The 21,360-nt window shown below is 39.6% G+C and overlaps 1 protein-coding gene across 11 annotated transcripts in view; it reads left to right on the top strand.

Moving 5' to 3' along the window:
* The first annotated feature begins 814 nt into the window (after window positions 1-814).
* Window positions 815-21,360, top strand: part of PTPN4 (protein tyrosine phosphatase non-receptor type 4) — a 206,884-nt gene continuing 186,338 nt past the window's right edge. For 9 of the 11 annotated variants that reach the window (XM_025429268.3, XM_049097143.1, XM_049097140.1 and 6 more), the window contains exon 1: window positions 1,162-1,266. In XM_025429268.3, coding sequence (XP_025285053.2) covers window positions 1,182-1,266 — 85 coding nt within the window. In that variant the 5' untranslated portion in view covers window positions 1,162-1,181. Of the gene's footprint in view, window positions 975-1,161; window positions 1,267-21,360 lie in introns of those variants that run through there. The other 2 variants (XM_025429215.3, XM_025429221.3) reach the window with 2 other exon arrangements.

Here is a 21,360-nt window from a genome sequence, read left to right as displayed (position 1 = left end):
CCTCTATTAGCATTGAAGTTGGGACGACTCGGCGGCCAAGAGGTCTGGTTTTCCCCTTTAAAACAGGTTTCGGCCCTTCCGTCGGGTCCCTAAGGTCAGTGGGTCCAGCAGGGGTCGCAGTTCAAACACCCAGTTGCGGCGGCGGGGCCAAGGGGGCGGGGCCAAGGGGGCGGGGCCACGGCGCCCCGCCCCCCGCCTCCCGCAGCCCGCCCTCCCCCACCTCCCCAGGCCCGGCCTCCAGCGCACCTGCGTGTCCCCCGCGCCCGCGCCCGCGCCGCTGCAACCTCTCCTGCCGGCGCGAGCTGGGAGGGTTTTGGACTCGCCTCTCGCGAGATCGCCTCCAGCGGCGGCCGCCGCCGCTCGTGGCCGCTGAGTGGCGGCGTCTGCGCAGCCGCCATGTTCGGTTGCTATGCAGTGGCCCGGGAGACGGGGTGTGCTTGAGGGAGGAGGAGACGGAGGAGGAGGAAGAGGAGGAGGACAAGGAGCGGGTAGCGCGAGCTCCTCTTGCACTCTCACACACGGACGCTGCCCGGGATTACCCGCCCGCTCGCGCCGCGCCGCGCGCCCCTTCTCCGCTCCTCGCGGCCCCCCACATTGTTCTCTCAGGACTCCTGGGTCCCCCGGGGCTGAAGCCGGGGCCTGAGGCGGGGACCGCGGAGGCCGGGCTGCGGCCGGCCCCGTCCTCCCCCGCTCCGGGCTCCCCTCCCCCGCGGCGCTTCGGGGGTGTGTGGATTATCTCATCCCCGCAGGGAGGTGGGAGAGCGCGCCGCCCGCCCCCGCCCCCGCCCCGCCCGGCGGCGCCGGCCCGCGGCAGCCCCGCAGTATGAGGTGGTGCTGGCGGCTCGGGGCCGTGGCGCGGCCGCTGCGGCGGCGGCTGCTGGGGGGGCGCTGACGGGGCCCCCGGGAGCTTCCCCGCGGCGCGCCCGGGCCTCCGGGCTCTCCTCCGGCCGAGAGGACGCGGCTGTGCTACGAAGGTAAGAGGCTCCGGGCTCCCGGCCGGCCTGTCGGCCCTGCGCGCGGCCGGGCTGGTACCTGGGCGTGCGGGGCGGGCCGGGAGCGCCAGCCCGAGGCACCAGCTTGGATTCCAGGGGCGACGAGTGATGCTTGGCCTCCCCCCCCCCCGCCCCCGCCTTCTTCCCGGGACCTCGGCTCCGGCAGCTCCTGGGGGTTCTGGGGGGAATATGTTGTGGGTGAGCGAAAGGAGCAGGGGCGTTCCACGGGACCTGAACTCTACTACGGCTTGGAATCGGAGTTCTCCCATTGTTGGTAGGACCCCCCCACCCCCTTTTTTTAAATTGGCTCCTAGGAGCGCCTCTTGCATGTGCCGCCTGGGCAGCTTGTCTGTACCATTGGAGCGTTAAGCCTCTCGTGATTCCACCGGCTTCTCCTTGTATTTAGGAATCTGTAGTTGGGCCAAGAAAAAGTTGGGATGTAGCTTAAGTGGACGCACCGATGCATTTCCCAGGGTCTCCTTAAAATGGGACAGCCTGCCATCGCACGGGTCGGTGTACTGGTGTTTCCGCGAAAATTGGAGCGGGAGGCTCTTGTGTCTAGGTTTGCCGTGTATAATGACACCACCACGGGCGAGAATGATTTTGTAGGATTTTCAAGCGCTTGTTCCGGGGAAACCTGTATATCTACAATATACCAACTGCTTTTATTTTTATTGTCATTTATTTATTTATTTATTTTTTTACCAACTGCTTTTAAATCAGAGTGAGAGTAATATTTAGGTTTATGCGACCAGATCGTGGATCTAGTCGCAACAGTACAGCTTAGCACAAGTTTATGGAAGGGGGGGGGGGGAACCCAGGCCCCCAAAAGCCGACGTATCCGACTTGTAAAAGATGATTTGAGTAAAAAGACTATGGAACAGTAAAAGCCCGGACGTTTTTTTATCCTGATTTTTGAACCTTAACATGCCAGAGAGAACAATTATTTTTCGTTTTTCTTTTTTTTTTTTTTTTTAAAGGGATGAGGAACAGACCTTAAAATAAATGGTGGTTCAGAGTCCAAAGTGTGCTTGATGGAATAGAGCTAGATATATCAGTTAGATCTTAAATTTGATGAAAATAGAAATTAAACCTATAGATTTCTTTCAAAGATTTATCATAAGCAAAAGTTTGTATAGAACTTCTTTACTGACTCATATTAAATAAGACTGCAATCTTTTGTTGACTCCACAATTTTTTGTCAGAATAAACTTATGCTCCAGTTACCACAAAAGCTATTTTTATGTCTCTGTTTTTTTTTTTTTTGTTGTTGTTGTTGTTTGTTTTGTTTTAATGACACAGGTATCTTTGTTACCATTTTTCACTGAAACGTGCATGGGTGGTTTGGTTTATAAGAAAAACATGGTCTTTTAGTACATGGGATATTTATGATTTAGCTGATGTGTTCTAAACATCTGGCAAGAGATTAAAACACACACACACACACACACACACACACAAGGAGCCATTACTATTCTGCAGTTTTTATTAGCAGTGAATAGGTTAAAGTTTATTAAGTTAGAAAATCTTAGGTTCCTCAAAAGTACTAATTGAGAGGATATGACCTTACTGCCGGTTTCCTAACCTGCTTATAGCCTTACTGCTGTGGGTATCAAATTGTTTCAAACTTGTGGTTATTTTCTTACCTTCTAACTAAGTATCTTTTAAAATGTCTCTACTAACTTGGTTACTTTAAATTGGTGACACCCAATTTCTAATTTAGACTAGGCTTAAAACCAGCATTGATTGAACACACTTGCTAAAAATACTTTCTGGGTCAGATGTACTTAGAATGCAGCCTCAGGAAAATTTCATTTGACCTGTTCTAATGTGACCAGTGTACACTTCATTATTATTGAAGGACTTTAAAAAATTATAGACTCTCACAGATTAGATTTCAGCAGTTCAGGCATAGAAGCCTAACATTTTTTAATGTATGAAGACTTTACGTAGGATAGTAATGAAGACTTCTTTTTTTTTTTAACTTTTTTCATTAAAAAAAAATTATGTGAATCCCCCGAATATTGTTAATCTCTCATTTGTATATTCAAAATATTTTAGTTTTATCTAACACAATTAATTTTAGTTGTAAAGCAACAGTATAATGTGCAGTGTTATCTCTTTAGCATTTATTTGGCTTGTTCTGGACTCTTTAAGGGGGATCATTGGTCATGTTTTTGAGTAAATTATCTTTAAGGACCAAGGTAAGAGAATGCCAGATAAATTTCAAGGAGACACTGAGAGGACCCTCTTCCCCCGCCCTTTGCGAGTTAATATGGTCAGTTTTAAGCAACAAGAAAGCTTTAAGAATTATTCCACCAAGTGAGACTTCGTGGAATGTCTAAACTTGAACGTTTAAATGTTCTTTATGTTAGTTTTTAGGAGTGTAAAAATGATGGCCTTATGAGAAATGTTAAAGTCTTTTTAACTTAATGTAGCTGAGTATGACTTTTGTTGTTTTTCTGTGTAATTGCATGTGTGTTGTGAAGTTTTTTATATGCTGTAGTCTAGATTTGTTAAACTTGTCAGTTTACTAGATTAAGCTGTGAAACTGGAGATTAGTTTAACATTCTGGAAATCCTTTTTTATAACTGTTTACCAGGAAAGTATTGTTAAGAGGAATGTGTTATTTCTTCATTTAATATTAATTAGTAGTACAAATGGTGAGAAGGAATGTAATGTAGAAGTACTGTAGTACTTTATTGCTGTGGAAGTGCAGTATCTAGGGACAGTGTAATTTATTTCTTTTCCTTTGCATGATTGGTCAGTAGAGTCATATTTAAAATAGGATGGGAAATAAGGGGGGAATTTATTACATTCTCTTCTAATTCATTAGCGGCATTTCCCCCTACCTTCATTCTTTATTTCGTTAATCTTCGGTAGCTACGCTGGAAGAAAGGTGCAAGTATTTGAAAAAATTGGTAGGAACAGATTGAAAATTAGGTACCGTGGCTTATCTTGAAGGGAAGATATTAATTGGGGTGTTCTTGTGTTTGTATCTTTTTTTTTTTTTAAAGATTTTATTTATTTATTCATGAGAGACAGAGAGAAAGAGAGGCAGAGACTCAGGCAGAGGGAGAAACAGGCTCCATGCAGGGAGCCCAACGTGGGACTTGATCCCAGGTCTCCAGGATCAGGCCCTGGGCTGAAGGCGGCGCTAAACCGCTGAGCCACCCGGGCTGCCCATGTTTGTATCTTTTAATAAAGCTGTTATATAGAGGAGTAGAAAGAAAAAAGTATCCAAAATGGAAGGATTTGCTGTTATGTGCCAGACAGTGTAAAGGGTCTCCTCATGTTATCTCACATAATCATCAAGTATACTTTGTGAGGTAGGCATTATTAATCCCCTGCTTCCCCATTCCCCCAAATGGGGTAAAAGAGAAATGAAATAACTAGTCTAGGATCACACTGCTAATAAGCAGAATTAAAACTAGGTCTGTCTGACTCTGAAGCTTACTCTGTAGATTATGCTGTCCAATTAAACTTTCTACAATGATAAAAATACTGTCTCTCTGCACTGTCAGGTATGGGTAGCCATTAATCGTGTGTGGTATGGATCACCGGAATGTGACTATCATGCCCGAGGAACTGAATTTAAGATTGTATTTAATTTTAACCATTTTAAATTTAAATAGCTAGATATTCCTAGTAGCCATAATATTGGATAGCACAGCTTTAGATCTTGCTGCCTAGAAAATCTGAGTCTTAGTGTTGAATCTCTTACTAGTTTATATATGACATTTAGGCAAATTATTTAGTTCTTGAGCCTCAGTTTAATCCATTGTGAAAATGAAGAGGTTGTCACTAAAAGATTATCTCTAGCATCCCTTCCTACTCCAGAGTTCTGTGATTCTTACTAAAATGTGCAGTGGTATTTAATATTTGAAAGCATATCTGAAAGGGCCCCTCTTTCCAAAATACTCACCCCTTACGTAAACATTTTTGTTTAGTCAGTTTTTCTTTCTCAGAAGAGTTTGTATAAAGCACACATAAAGAATGATGGATTATTCCCCCTAACCTGTTGTCCCGTCCCATGTCCCCCTCCCCCCCATTATTAAACATTTTTTTAATCAAAGACAGTACTTTACCTTGGAACAAAGTTTGAATCTTTATTTATTTTTTTTTAAAGATTTATTTGTTTATTTATTCATGATAGAGAGGCAGAGACACAGGCAGAGGGAGAAGCAGGCTCCATGCCGGGACCCCGACTCGGGACTCGATCCCCAGGCTCCAGGATCTTGCTCTGGGCCAAAGGCAGGCGCCAAACCACTGAGCCACCCAGGGATCCCCAAGTTTGAATCTTTAAAGACCATATATCAGCATGCTGCCTTCCCATTTATTTAAATTTTTTAAAAAGCATCTTAAAAATTTTTTATCTATTTATTCATGAGAGACAGAGAGAGAGAGAGAGACAGGGAGAGGGAGAAACAGGCTCCATGCAGGGAGCCTGACGTGGGACTTGATCCCAGGCTCCAGGATCAGGCCCTGGGCTGAAGGCGGCGCTAAACCGCTGAGCCACCCGGGCTGCCCTGCCTTCCCATTTAAGGATGTGTCTGTTACAGTTCCCTGTTACTTATCAAATTAATTTCAAACTTGGCCTTGAAGACTTTCCACCAATTTCATCTCACTAACCTTGTTTCTCATTCTTGCTTAAAAAGAAAATATTCTTGTTTTTTCCTCTGCCCTTGTTTTCTCAGTTTAAACATTCCTGTGTTTCCTTAAATCTTCCTCAAAATTCACCTCCCCCCCCAGAAGAATGCTGTTTAATCCATTTTATAATCATCAGTTTATTTATTTATTTATTTATTTATATAAATATTTTTTAAGATTTTATTTATTTATAGAGACAGAGAGAGAGGCAGAGACACAGGCAGAGGGAGAAGCAGGCATCATACAGGGAGCCTGACGTGGGACTCGATCCAGGGTCTCCAAGATCATGCCTTGGGCTGCAGGCAGCGCTAAACCGCTGCGCCACCGGGGCTGCCCTAATCATCAGTTTTAAATCCTGGTAATAAGCACCCTGGGGTTAATATATGATTGTTTAAATATAGTTAGTTGAGTACATCCTTCTTAAGTTTTTGCATGTTATCTATTCTGAGTCCTTAATAAAAATGTAAAAAAAAAATTAAAATGGGAGTTCTTTTTTATAGCTGTAGGAGTTCAGTTCATTGCTCAGCAATTCTGCTTTAAAGAGTTACTAATTTATTTATTTATTTAAAAAAAAATTTTTTTTTATTTATTTATGATAGTTACAGAGAGAGAGAGAGGCAGAGGGAGAAGCAGGCTCCATGCACCGGGAGCCCGATGTGGGATTCGATCCCGGGTCTCCGGGATGGCGCCCTGGGCCAAAGGCAGGCGCCAAACCGCTGCGCCACCCAGGGATCCCTAAAGAGTTACTAATTTAAAGAAATGCTGCCACAACATTCACCCTTAATCACCACTCTAATAGATAATTTTTGTTTCTTTCCAGGCAGTTGTCCATATTTTTATAAATATAGTTGTATGGAAGAGATACAATTTTGAGTTTAATATATTGGAGACATCGTATAGTAGAAGCACTGTAATGCGGGAAAAAGATCATAGATTTTGGAGTCACATTGATGTAGGTTGGAATCTGGTTTCAAAAAAACTTCCAGACAAATTATATAACCTTCAAGCCTACTTCCTTGTCTATGAAATTTGAATAATAATATTGAATTGTCATGAGGATTAGGATAATACATGTAAAGCATCTAGCACTCTTTAAGTAGAAGAGATAGTCAATAAATGGTAGCTGATAGAATTTTTTCGTTTGCCCATTTTCATCATCATGAATATAATTTAAGCAATTGCTTAGCAATTTAAATGATTTATCAAGGGATCCCTGGATGGCGCAGCAGTTTGGCGCCTGCCTTTGGCCCAGGGCGCGATCCTGGAGACCCGGGATCGAATCCCACATCGGGCTCCCGGTGCATGGAGCCTGCTTCTCCCTCTGCCTGTGTCTCTGCCTCTCTCTCTCTCTCTCTCTCTGTGTGACTATCATAAAAAAAAAGAAAAAAAAAATTAAATGATTTATCAATCAGGTCGTTAGTTTACTAACTAAAGTAATTTACCTTTAAACGTTGGTTGTTCCTAAAGTTTCCACCCTAATAATCTGCAGTGAATATTTCTGCGTTTAGCTTGTTTGTTTCCTCAGTTTAAAATCCTAAGAGTAGGGCAGCCTGGGTGGCTCAGAGGTTTAGAGGCTTAGCAGCTTAGCGCTGCTTTCGCCCCAGGGTGTGATCCTGGAGACCCCGGATCAAGTCCCATGTCGGGCTCCCTGCATGGAGCCTGCTTCTCTCTCTGCCTGTGTCTCTGTCTCTCTCTGTCTCTCATGAATAAATAAATAAAATCTTAAAAAAAAAAAAATCCTAAGAGTAGGATAATGGTCCATTGGTATGAATATTTCTATGCCATGAATATCTCTATGCCAGATTTCTCTCTTAAAGAACAATGAACAGTGGTTAAACGTCTGCCTTCAGCTCAGATTGTGATCCCGGGGTCCGGGGATTGAGTCTCTGCCCCCTCTCTGCCTCTCATGAATGAATAAATAAATAATCTTTAAAAAGGAAAAAAAACAAAACCATGAACATTCTTGTTTTGGGGAAGAAAATGGTATTTGTAAAGTTTTACCTCATGGTTTTAATTAATGTATTTGGAAAATTTGGTTTATTGGGAAATGATGTAGTGAATACTCATTTATATGTGAATTAAGCAAATATCTGAATACCTATTAATAGGGATCAGTGGTATACAGGTAAATAAATGATTGTTGTCCTTGAGCTCTAATTCTAGGATGGTAACACATGTCAAACAATTACAATTCAGAGTGACAAGTGTAATAAGATCTGGGGGAAATGAGAAGTAGCATTTGAGCAGTGTCTTGGAGGATGGGCTGGAATTGATCTGGGTAGAGAGAACAGCATGTACAAAACATCAGAAGTATGAAAGGATGCATGGTGTGTTTGGAGAATGCAAGTTGCCTTGTATATGTCAGTCTCTGTGAGATGGGTCTAATGTCTGTGTTCCTGTCGTGTATGTTGATTATGTGGGATAATTATCAGGCTCCTTAGTAGGGAGCCTGATGTGGGACTCAACCATTTCTTATTTACTGGTTGATAATGAAACCTTTTGAGGGTCCTTGTTTGGGCTATGAATGGAATTAAAGTAGGAACTTTAGAACTTCCCAACTGGTGTGCCATGAATGGCTTATCTGTGTGCCAGAGAGCAAGGTACCCATCAGCCTATTGGATCTGGGCATATTGGAACTCCCGGATGGTTTCTTTTGACCTCACATAGTCTTGGCTTATCCCAGTGTGCTAAAAAAAATACTTCATTTGGTGCCAAGGTGGGAAAATGGGATAAGGACTGTTTTGGAGTTTCTTAAGTATTGGAAAGTTTATGATACCCAGTCACCCTTGGCATTCCCACATGTGATAAAAAAAATATAACCAATACCAAATCCTAAAATAAACACAAAGGTCAAATCAAAGTCCCCCTTTTAACCTACTTTTCTTCTCTCTCCCCTTCCCCCAATAGTTAACTTTATTGCTTTGTATTTTTTTTTTTGGTGCTCCTACATTGCTAGTGCCCTACACAAGTGTTTAGTCTGCCTCTTGGGAAATCAGAATTTACATTGGGAAGCAATTATGGGTATTTAAATAATGGAATAAGATTACATGTGAGTTCTGAAAGGTAACTCTCGACTTGTAGATAATGATTTCATTGCAGGGATGTGAGGGTGTGCAAAGATGAAGTTAGAAATAGTGTAGAGAGACCAGTTAGGATGCTTTTGCAGTGGTCTAGGTGAGAATTTGTAGCTGGAAATGGGGAAATGAAAATAAGGATGTGGGACTTGAAATGAAAACGGATTAGGTAGTTTCAATAGAACTGAGTCCATTTGGATATAAGGAAAAGAGGAAAAGAATTGATGATACTAAGATTTTTTTCTTTGGGCAGCTGGAAAGGGAGGGCCAAATAATTTTTAATGAGTAATACAATGAGCCAGGCATTTTGCTAGGTACAAAAGTTGTCATGCGTTCATACAGAATTTTTAAAATTAAGCTATTTTGGAATAATTTCTATAAATTATTTATTTATTTATTTATTTATTTATTTATTTATTTATTTGGGGGAGAGAGAGTTCGAGAGAGTGCACAAGCAGGGAGAGAGCAAGTCCTGCCTGGGATCTTGACTTTTGCTCATATGCAGCAAGTAAATGCATGTTGGCAGGAATATGTAGAAATGATATGCTGTTCTTAGTGTATCACTAGGACATGTACAGTGTTGTCTCACCACTGTGATGTTAACCCTAAACACATTGTTATGTTCATATCTAATAGGTTTTTTAAATGATTTTATTTATATATTCATGAGAGACAGAGGAGAGAGGCAGAGGGAGAAGCAGGCTCCCCATGGAGTAGGGAGTATCAACCAGTAAATAAGAAACCCCAGGACCCTAGGATTTTGACCTGAGCCAAAGGCAGATGCTTAGCTGCTTAGCCACCCAGGCGCCCCATATCTATATTAGGTTTTTATACTGTAAAGTCATCTTTTTTACTTTTGTAATTGATACTCGTGGGAATTGCTCCAAGGCTCCAAGTATTTTTTTCCTCGTCAGACCTCTCTATTCACCAGTCTTTGGGACCACTAATGACTTTTGCCTGAATCAGCCACTACTATGAAGGTTGATTGCCACTGATTTTCTTCTTCCCCATGCATTTGTTTACTCATACATTTATTTATATCAGTATGTACTCATGGATTTTTATTCTTATTCAGTGGGTTTGTTATCTTTAATTTTTTTTTTTTAATGTTCAAATTGACCTAGATTTGGCTAGTGTGACCCCCCCCCCCCCCCCTTCAAGATGACTCCTGAGTCTTGCTGATATGTCCCCATCCTTTGAGTTATTCCTTACTTTCCGGTGCAAGGTGTCCCAGACTCATTTTCTACTTTTTCAATTCCAGCTCTGGAATCATGCATTTTCCCAAGGAATTTGGATTTCTTTTAGTTGAGGTAGTATCTAGAAACCAAGACTTGGGGCAGCCCAAGTGGCTCAGTAGTTTAGCGCCGCCTTCAGTCCAGGGTGTGATCCTGGAGACCTGGGATCAAGCCTCACGTCGGGCTCCCTGCATGGAGCCTGCTTCTCCCTCTGTCTGTGTCTCTGCCTCTCTCTCCGTGTCTCTCATGAATAAATAAATAAAATCTTTTAGTAAAAACAAAACAAAACAAAAAAAAAACTTAGACTCCTCAAGTATTTAAAAATTTGTTTAAAATTTTTTAGTTGGTAATATAGCTATTTGGCTCAAATTTCAAGATAGATAAAAAGCTGTGTATTGAGTCTCAATACTGTTCTATCCTTGCCTTCTCTGCTTTCTGTAGTTAACCACTTTTATTTTTTTTCTATTATTTTACCAGTATTTTTGCAAATAGAAACAAGATATAAATAAAAATTACCATTTCTTTTTTCTATATAGACGACAGCATATTGTATTAATATTTTATTTTATTTTAAAAAAGATTTTATTTATTCATGAGAGACAGAAAGAGAGAGAGAGAGAGAGAGAGGCAGAGACTGGCAGAGGGAGAAGCAAGCTCCACGCAGGGAGCCCGATGTGGGACTCAATCCCGGGTCTCCAGGATCACACCCCGGGCCGAAGGCGTCGCTAAACCTCTGAGCCACTGGGGCTGCCCATATTAATATTTTATATTACAGCTTATTCATTTCAAATATATGTTGGTGATCCTTTGACTTTAATATACAGGGAACTCTCCTTTTGTCTTTTTTTACATAGTGACATACATGTTCTCTTGTGTGGATATGCTATTAGGCTAATTCTAATTATTTAAACTTTTCCTACTTCAATTTTTTTAGGCCCTTTTGTGCAGTTCATGAACTTTCACCTTTTCTGTATGAATTCGTGCTCCCATTAGCATTTTGCATCAGTGAGCTTTTTTTTTTTTTTTAAAGATTTTTATTTATTCATGAGACACACACACACACACACACACACACACACAGAGGCAGAAATACAGGCAGAGGGAGAAGCAGGCTCCATGCAAGGAGCCCGATGTGGGACTCGATCCCAGGACTCCAGGATCACACCCTGGGCCGAAGGCAGGCGCTAAACCACTGAGCCACCCAGGGATCCCCCAGTGAGCTGTCTTACTCCCTGTACAAAAAGTCCTCTGATGGACAGTTGGAGAAGCCTTTCAGATTCTGTAGCCAAGCAAAAGACTTACTGTGGTAGTTTACATAACTAATGTAAGGAAAGGAGAAAGGGATGAAACTATTATTTATGGAACTCTACTGAGTGTTTTAAAATATAATATCTTACTTAATTCCCTTAGCAACCCTATAGAATAGGTAGTGTTATTCCCTTTCTATAGATGAAGAAGTTGAGGCTCAAAAAGCTGAATTGTTTAGACTTTCACAGCTAGAACATGGCAGATTTAGGTTTTGAAAGTAGGTTAATTTGAGTCCAGAATCTGTATCTTTTCTCCTGCTGTCCTATTTTCTGTCTCCTATTTTTGAATTCCTGAATTCCAGTCTTATAGCTGGAGCTTTCTCCTATCTGCCATATGCCTTTCATCAAGAACCATGAAATTAGTCATGTTTCCCTATTATGTTTTTCCTGTTTGCTGGGGTAGCACCTGCTTATCTGACCTCTACCACGAAGGCCCTGCTTTCCTGGGTTGCTGCCTATTGCCTGCTACTATAGCTGTGGATACCATTTTTTTAACTGTTTAGATTGTCTCTCATTATTGCTGAGTTTCCCTTTCTCTAATTTTTCCTGCTGCATCCCTTTTACCACTTGAGCTTCAGTTTGGCAATATGAAGCTTGGGCAAAATTTCTGAAATTTTGGGGATTGATTTTTTTAAAAAGCTCATCATATTTTGTTTGGACTTTTATTTTATTATTTTTTTGGACTTTTAAAATAAGTCTCCTTAAAGTGCATTTTGCCATTGGTTTTGCCCTTTTTAATCCTCTTCTGCACTGTAGCCAGAGTGATCTGACATTCACATCCGATCACATTACACGCTGCTCAGAATTTTTTTTTATTGCCTCTCCATCTGCCTGTAAGATAAAATCTAGACTCATGCCCCTGTCTGCCTCTCCAAGCGTCACTCCCATATTCCCCGGTATTCACAGTGCCTTGCATGTAATATGTGCCAATTAATACAGACTACTTTTTGAGGAAGTAGAATGATGAGTTTTCCAAGGAGGTGGAAATTTAGGAAATATTTTTAAAGTAATGTTGATGTTCTTTTTCTTTTTTAGTTATTTCTTAGTGCATGGAAGTAAAATATTTTTACAAAATCCAAGGATTTCCAAATTGTTTTTATTTACATTGGAATTTTAAAAATCTCTATACTTGGTTTATTTACATGTCCTACTTACTGTTTCCAGTCAAATACATACTGTGATCAGTTCCTTTGCTTTACTATAGAAACCACCAGGGAAATGGGGAATCTTCATTGGGAAGAGTTTTGTGATTTGGCAAAGTTCTTAGGTGATTGAGATATTGTGACCCACCTTGCATGTAAATTATTTAGGTCAACAATTACTTAATATGCAATTCTGGGATCCTCAAGGCTCTAAAAAACAAAACCTTTTATAACAAATTTGATAGCCAAATATGACCGAAACTGATGTGAGGCTACTGAGACTTTATTCCACTTACATCGAATATTCCTAAGGTAGTCTAAGGAAATTTTAAATAGCCTTATGGTTAATACAGGGTATTATCCTAGATCCAACCATGAATCTTACTTAATAGAATGCATTTATACAGTATCACCTCTGTATAACCCAAATATTCTGAAATTCAGAGGTGTTTTCTTTTTTTAAAATATTTATTCATGAGAGACAGAGAGGCAGAGAGAGAAGCAGGCTCCCCTTAAGAAGTCCAATGCGGACATTCTCTGGTTTCTGAGGCTTTTAATAATCTGTACTGTTTTAATTCTGGTGTAACTAGAATATTTTGATAAAAGCATAATAAGTAGTTCCAAATTCTTTCTAAAGTCAGTTTTGAATATTTAAAGAGGTAGTACCCAGTGATAATGATGACGATGGCCAACATTTATTAGGTATTTTTAAGTGTCAGGCATTGTGCTAAGGACTTCTTATGTATTACCTCATTTAATAGTATTACCTCATTATCTACAAGTCGAGCAACTCATATGAGGAAGTTGAGGCACAGAGTGGTTAGTAACCTTCCAGAGTCATAAAGGTGGTAAGGATTTGAACCTTAAAACAGTCTGATTACTGAGTCCATATTCTTAACTATTAAGAAATATTACTTTCTATGTATGCTAATAGTTTGTATTTTTATAGTTTTGGTCCCATTGCAGAACCTTCTCTTTTCTTTGAATCTGACAATAAAATTAGCATAAGACTGACAGTTATTTTCAACAGACGTAAGGACTCATGAGAACGTATGAGAGGTCATAAGATGATATTACGAACAGATACAAAGCCATGGCTTTCCCACTATTTAGACTTTACTCCACATTACATCATTCTTTTAATAGCTCTGTTTTATTCTACAGTTGATCCTTGAACATGGGGATTAGGAAGTACTGACCCCGCACAGTCAAAAATCTTTGTGTAGGGTGCCTAGATGTCTCAGTTAAGGTGTCTGCCATCAGCTCAGGTAATGATCCCAGGGTCCTGAGATGGAGCCCTGTTTTGGCCTTTCTGCTCAGTAGGGAGCCTGCTTCTCCCTCTGCCCTTCCTCCCTGCTCATGCTCGCATTCTCTCTCAAGTAAATAAATAAATAAAATCTTAAAAAGAAGTAAAAGGGGCATCTGAGTGGCTCAGTGGTTGAGGGTCTGCCTTCAGCTCAGGTCGTGATCCTGGGGTCTTGGGATCTAGTTCTGCGTCAGGCTCACTACAGGGTGCTTGCTTCTCCATCTGCCTATGTCGCTGCCTCTCTGTGCCTCTCATGAATAAATCTTTAAAAAAAAAAAAAAAGCCAAAAACTAAAAAAAAAAAAAAAAAAATCCATGTATAACTTTGACTCCCTAAGAACTTAACTGCTAATAGCCTACTGTTGACCAGAGCTCTTACCCATAGTTACTTAACACATATTTTGTATGTTCTGTCTTATATACTGTATTCCTACAATAAAGTAAGCTAGAGAAAAGATGTTATTAATAAAATCATAAGGAAGAGAAAATATATTTATAACACTGTACTGTATTTATTGAAAAAAATCTGCACGTGAGTGAACCCACACAGCCCAACCTGTGTTAAGAGTCAGCTGTATTCTCTTTTGTTGAGAAAAATACTGCTTTTGACTCTCTAAGTTGACTTCATAGCCAGTGAATCTCCACAAACAGTTTGAAACATTTCATTAAACGTTTAGGTGCTATAAGCTCTGTAGTTTGTATTCAGTTACAAATAAAACTCTGCTTATATGAAATAGTTGCTTTCTAAATGTAGAGTAAAAATTCTAGAGGCTAGCATTGTTTTTTTTTTCCCATCTAAAAAATGCTCTACACTAAACCTCTAACTAATAAAGTAATTTTTGTTGAAGGAAAAAGGAGCACCAAAACCTAAAAGATGATACTTTGTATGCTACATGACTGGCCCTTTTTGGACAAGAAAAAAAAAAGAATATTTTCACTATGAAAGATTAACTTTATTCTTGATGTGTCAAAGGTAGGGGACTAAAGAATAGATACTTAGAAAGTGAAGAGGGAGAGAGGGAAAGACTGGTGGCTGCCCAAGTTGTTTCTAGTGCTTAGTTAGGTCATGAGCTATAGGCAGGAGAGAGTAGTTTTTTGACTCACTAGAACTGTTTATTTTACTATATTATTTTCTAGATTGTTTAAAGTCTCTTTCCCCAACTAGACTGTTAGCTTACTGAGGGAGGAGGTCTAGGTAAATACATATTTATATCTCTAGCATCTAGTACTGTGTCTAGCAACTAGGAGCTGTTGACATATTTACATGAATAAACAGGTGTATTGAAGGCACAGGATTAGGGACCTCTTTGTGGGCCTAAGTGGGTCTAGGTCTCTCTCTCTCACACACACACACACACACACATGCACACGGAATCAAATCAAACGGAACTTTATTATTATTATTTTTTAAGATTTTATTTATTTATGAGAGAGAGAGAGAGAGAGTCAGACACAGGCAGAGGGAGAAAAGCAGGCTCCACGCAGGGAGCCCGACACGGGACTCTTCTATCCCAGGTCTCCAGGATCAGGCCCCAGGCTGAAGGCAGCGCCAAACAGCTGAGCCACCAGGGCTGCCGTCAAATGGAACTTTAAATGCTGTGATATATAAATAGGAAATAATGAGATTGAAAGATTAAATAGCAAAAAAAAGGGAAGGCCTCATAAATTTGCTACAAGAAATGGTTCAAATTATTTTGTGTTGTTTATAGCTTAGAATAAATTTCAAAAAAAAAGAATAAATTTCAAATTTCTTTGGCACGGTAATTGAGCTTTTTTTAAAAAATATTTTATTCATTCATTCATGAGAGACAGAGAGAGAGAGGCAGAGACACAGCAGAGGGAGAAGCAGGGTCCATTCAGGGAGCCTGATGTGTGACCCGATCCTGGGATTCCGGGATCACACCCTGGGCCAAAGGCAGCCACTCAACTGCTGAGCCACCCAGGCGACCCATAATTTAGCATTTTTTTTTAAAGATTTTATTTATTTTTATTCATAGAGATGCAAAGAGAGAGAGAGGCAGAGACACAGGCAGAGGGAGAAGCAGGTTCCATGCAGAGAGCATGACCTGGGACTAGATCCATGGTCTCCAGGATCATGCCCTGGGCTGCAGGTGGCGCTAAACCGCTGGGCCACCGGGGCTGCTCTAATTTAGCATTTTTAATGGGTCTGTAACAATTGAATAGAGGACATTTGGAAAATGCTGCCTGTCCATTAGTAAATCAATGTGTAGGCCCAGTGCCATGCATTCATGTCTAAAGTGATTGATTTATATGTGATTATCTGGGATACATTTTTGTTGTTGTATATACTATTTCTTAAATAAGAATCTTCTTGCATAAATTATTGTATAATTACTATGTAAATATTGTTTGGTGTGTTAAATATAAAGAGCTAAATTTTAGAGCAAAACTCTTGCTACATTTGATTTTCTTTTCCTTCTGTGGGGTATCAATTTTATAGTTCATGGTTTCATACCTCTGTCCAAAGTGAATCTGGCCCATTCAGTTTTATATTACCTAGTTCAGTTCAAAAGGGTTGAGGGAGTCTTTGAATGTAGTATTGTATCAGCAAGCCAAGTTACTCAGTCCAGTATCTTATACTATCATCATTGTAATTTACAGTTACATCCAAAGTATTATATAACAATTTAAGATTGTAGCAAAGCAGATGGTTCATTTGAGGACATTCCATTTAAAATTATAACTGTATGGGATCCCTGGGTGGCGCAGCGGTTTGGCGCCTGCCTTTGGCCCAGGGCGCGATTCTGGAGACTCAGGATCGAATCCCACGTCGGGCTCCCAGTGCATGGAGCCTGCTTCTCCCTCTGCCTGTGTCTCTGCCTCTCTCTCTCTCTCTCTCTCTCTCTGTGTGACTATCATAAATAAATAAAAAGAAAAAAAAATAAATAAAATAAAATCATAACTGTAAGAGATTGTCACCTATCCAGAAAACTTTTTGTGAGTAGTTAATTGCTTGATACTTTTGTATAACAGAGATTTTATTGTATATGCTTTTATTAAGTATAAAACAGCATTTGAAAGGAATATTTTTCTTCTTTCTCAAGATTTTATGAAAAATTTTCAAACTCATGGAAAAGTAGCAAGAATGATATATTGAGGGACACCTGGGTGGCTCAGTGGTTGGGTGTTTGCCTTCAGCTCAGGGCATGATCCAGGGTCCAGGGATTGAATCCCATGTTGGGCCTCTCTCTCTGTGTCTCTCATGAATTAAAAAAAAAAAAAAAAAAAAAAGTATATAGAAACCTATGTAGCCTTCACATAGATTCACATGTTGCTAACCTTTTGCTACTTTGCTTTCTCTGTGTATATACTTTTAATACCTGTAAACTATTTGAATATTGCAATCATCATGATCATACACTTTACCCTAAATGATTTAGCATGCAGACATGCATCTTATGGAAAAAACACCCCACATTCTCCTATATAATCACATGATCACACTCAGGAAATTTAGCTTTGACACAGTATGGTAATCTGAAATACAGTCTATATTCAGATTTCTGCATTTATCCAGAGAAATGCTTTCTACTTTTTTCCTTCCTGATCCATGATTGGATTAAGGATGGCACATTCCATTTGGTTGTCCTGTCTCTTAATCTAGAGTGCTTGCCCAGCCTTCCACATCTCCTTTCTTACTCTCCTCACATTTTTGAAGAATCCGGGCTAGTTGTTTTGTAGAATGTCTCTCAATTTGGCTTTGTCTGATTGTTTTAATATTTTTTCATAATTATTATTATTATTTTTTTTTTTTAAAGATTTTATTTATTTATTCATGATAGTCACAGAGAGAGAGAGAGAGGCTCAGAGACACAGGCAGAGGGAGAAGCAGGCTCCGTGCACCGGGAGCCCGACGTGGGATTCGATCCCGGGTCTCCAGGATCGCGCCCTGGGCCAAAGGCAGGCGCCAAACCGCTGCGCCACCCAGGGATCCCTATTTTTTCATAATTAGGTTGGGGTTAAACATTTTTGGCAGGAATATTATATAGCTGTTGTGTTTTCAGTGTATAATGTCATGGTGCTTATGACAGTTTCGGTGATGTTAAATATCATTTGGTTAAGGTGGGGTTTGACGAATTTCTCCACTATAGAGATACTTTCCCCCTTTTGTAATTAATAAGTAATCTATGGGATGATACTTTGAAATTATGTGTATATATTGTTCCCCCAACAAACGGTTACTCATTGATTTTAGAATTCATTGATGATTTTTGCCTGAATCAGTTATAATAGTTGTAAAATGGCACTTTTCTGTTTATCTTATTACATTTGTCATTTGATGTTATTCTATAAAGTAATTTCTCTTCCTCACTTAAGAAATTAGTATCAGGTTAAACCTGTGGATTCTTGTTTTATTCTGAGCACTATCTAGTTATTATTTATTTTGAAACTTAAATGGTCTCAGTTGGCTGGTGGGAGTACCTTTAAACTGCCTGTTATACCTTTTGACTTGTTCTCATCAGATTTTGAGGACTTTTTTTTTTAAGGTTTTATTTATTTACTTGAGAGCAGGAGCGAGCATGAGCAGGGGGTAGGGTAGAGAGAGAGGGAGAAGCAGACTTCTCGCTGAGCAGAAAGCCCGATATGGAACTTCATTCATCCCAGGACCCTGGGATCATGACTTAAGCCAAAGGCAGACATTGCACCCTGAGTTTTTACTAACTCACACAGGATATTTAGTCTGACCTTGAATTTTTCTTGTCCCAGCTCTGGAGTCAATTATTTTTCCCAAGGAGTCTTGAAAATTTCCTTTTAGTGTGAGAAGTATAAAGGCATGACATAGCTTCATTGTTACTGAAGTATTTTTGCTTCCAGATTCTAATAGTGGACAGAGATAGCAAATATGTATATATTTAAAATGAAATACTATTGATACCTCTAATTCTATTCTAATACTAGAATCTTCTCCCATACCATATCTGACATCCTGCCTCCTATAGTGGAACCCCTGGCTCCCAATAACATTAATATATTTATCATTTGCTCAGTAATATTATACATACCAAATAGTTTCAGAATGCTGCAACAAGGTCACTTGTGGACAGCAAACTTACTAAGTAAAATTCAAGGTTATTTTTTACTTTTCTTTTGATTTGTTCTCAGATTAAATGCTGTTGTAGGTATATCATCATGAGCAGGTGTTAGCAAATTGTAGTCTGCTGGTCAAATCTAACCTGGCACTGTTTTGTATAACCCGTGAACCAAGGCCATTTTTAAATAGTTGGGAAAAAATTAAAAGAATAACATTTTGTAACATTATTAAGTTTTGAAAATTATATGAAATTTGAACTTCCAGTATCCATAGTTTTATTGGAACACAGCCTCACTTGTTTATTTTTATTTTTTAAAAATATTTTATTTATTTATTCATGAGAGGCGGGGGGGTGGGGCAGAGGGAGAAGCAGGCTCCATGCAGGGAGCCCGATGTGGGACTCTATCCCAGGTCTCCAGGATCACGCCCTGGGCTGAAGGCGGTGCTAAACCGCTGAGCCACTCAGGCTGCCCTCACTTGTTTATGGCTGCTTTCATGCTACAAGATAAGAGTTGAATAATTGTGACTGAGATTGTATGGCCTGTTAGGCCAAAAATGTTTTCTGTCTGGTTCTTTTTAGAAAAAATTTGTCAACGCTAGTCAAGAATATTGTGTTCAGTAGTTACTAGAATCTTTTTAACCCTCTGTGTTATCTACTTGATTTACAGTTCATTTGTTAATTCCATTTTAAGGTAAAAGGCAATTTTTAAAAATGATTGAATTTTAGAACTAGAAAGGAACTTAGAGATCATTTAGTTCTGCAACGCCCGATAGGTCAGCCTAGCTAAATATTACCATTCAAATTTAACTTCATTAAAAAAATTGTTAGTCATGTGAGCCACATTTCAAGTGCTCAGTTCTATGTAGTGTGGCTGTTATGTAGGACAGTGCAGATTGTAGATCACACAAGGTTTTTTTTTTTAATCATTTTACAGATGAAGAAATTGAAGCTCAGAAAGATGTAGTGATTCTTCGAAGGTACATCAGAGCTAGAAAGTAACAGAATCAGAATGTTAAAGTTTACAGTGAAACAGTGGTTTATCAGGTTTACTAGTGTAACAGCAGTTGATAGAAAAGAATGAGACCTTTGCCTTAGGCTGTGAAACCTTTTCTTGCTAAATTCCATATGAGTGCAGCATAGTAACAGAAATATTTGTTTTGAGAGCTTAATAATTGGCTGAATGAGTGTTTGATTTTTGCTGCTTTGCCCATTCATTTGCACTCATTTCCATTCATTTTTTGCAGTAAGATTCCATTTGAATATTGATTTATAAAATTTACTTGGGAAGCTGTTGGGAGAGGTTAGAATAGTCTATGCTAAACAAAATAAAGCAATAAAATTCTGCTACTGATTTTCAGTCCACTTGTAATTCAAGATATAAAATCAACATGCAGGGCAGCCTGGGTGGCTCAGTGGTTGAACATCTGTCTGCCTTTGACCCAGGGCCTGATCCTGGAGTCCCGGGATCGAGTCCCGCGTCGGGCTCCCTGCATGGAGCCCGCTTCTATCTCTGCCTCTCTGTGCCTCTCATGAATAAATAAAATCTTAAAAAAAAAAAAAAAGAAACTAACATGCAACAATTAGTTGCATTTCTTTACACCAACAATAAAATATTTGAAGAAGAAATATAGAAAACATTCCTATTTACAATAGCATCATAAACCTAGGAATAAATAAAATGTTTAGGAATAAGTTTAATCAAGGAGGTGTAGGATCTGTCCCTTGAAAACTTGAAGGCATTGATGAAAGAAATGAAAAAGAACACAAATAAATGGAAAAATATTTTGTATTCATGAATCAGAAGAATTAATATTATTAAAATATCCATACTGCTAACACCATCTATAGATTGAGTACAATCACTATCAAAATTCCAATATCAAAAAAACAAAATTCCAATATCATTTTTCACAGAAATAGCAAAAAATAATCTTGAAATTTTTATGGAATCGTAAAAGACCCTAAATAGTCAAAACAGTCTTGAGAAAAGAACAACAAGTTGGAGATGTTATATTCCTGATTTCAAACTATACTGCAAAGCTATAGTGATCAAGACAGTATAGTACTGGCATATAAACAAATACATAGGCCAATAGAATAGAATCGAGAGTCCAGAAATGAACCCCTGCATATACAGTCAACTAATATTTGACAGGTGAGTCAAGAATACCCAGTGGAGGAAGGATAGTTTTTTTTCAATAAATGGTGTTGGAAACCTGGATATTCACATGCAAAAGAATGAACTTGAACCCTGTTTTATACCACCCACAAAAATTAACTTTAAATGGAGCAAAGACTTTTTTTTTTTTTTTTTAAGATTTTATTTATTCATGAGAGACAGAGAGAGAGAGAGAGAGAGAGAGAGGCAGAGACACAGGTAGAGGTAGAAGCAGGCTCCATGCACGGAGCCCGATGTGGGACTCGATCCTGCCCTGGGCTGAGGACGGCGCTAAACCGCTGAGCCACCCAGGCTGCCCAAATGGAGTAAAGACTTAATTGTAAGCACTGAAGCCATAAGTTCTAAAAGAAAACATAGGGAAAAGCCTTTGATGTTTGTCTTGGCAAAAACTTTTGACACCAAAAGTTCAAGCAGTGAAAGCA

Source organism: Canis lupus, chromosome 19 (genome assembly GCF_003254725.2).
Source record: "Canis lupus dingo isolate Sandy chromosome 19, ASM325472v2, whole genome shotgun sequence".
NCBI classification, from domain to species: Eukaryota; Metazoa; Chordata; class Mammalia; order Carnivora; family Canidae; genus Canis; species Canis lupus.
Note: the sequence above shows the minus strand (reverse complement) of the source record. Positions and strands in the feature narration are given on the sequence as shown.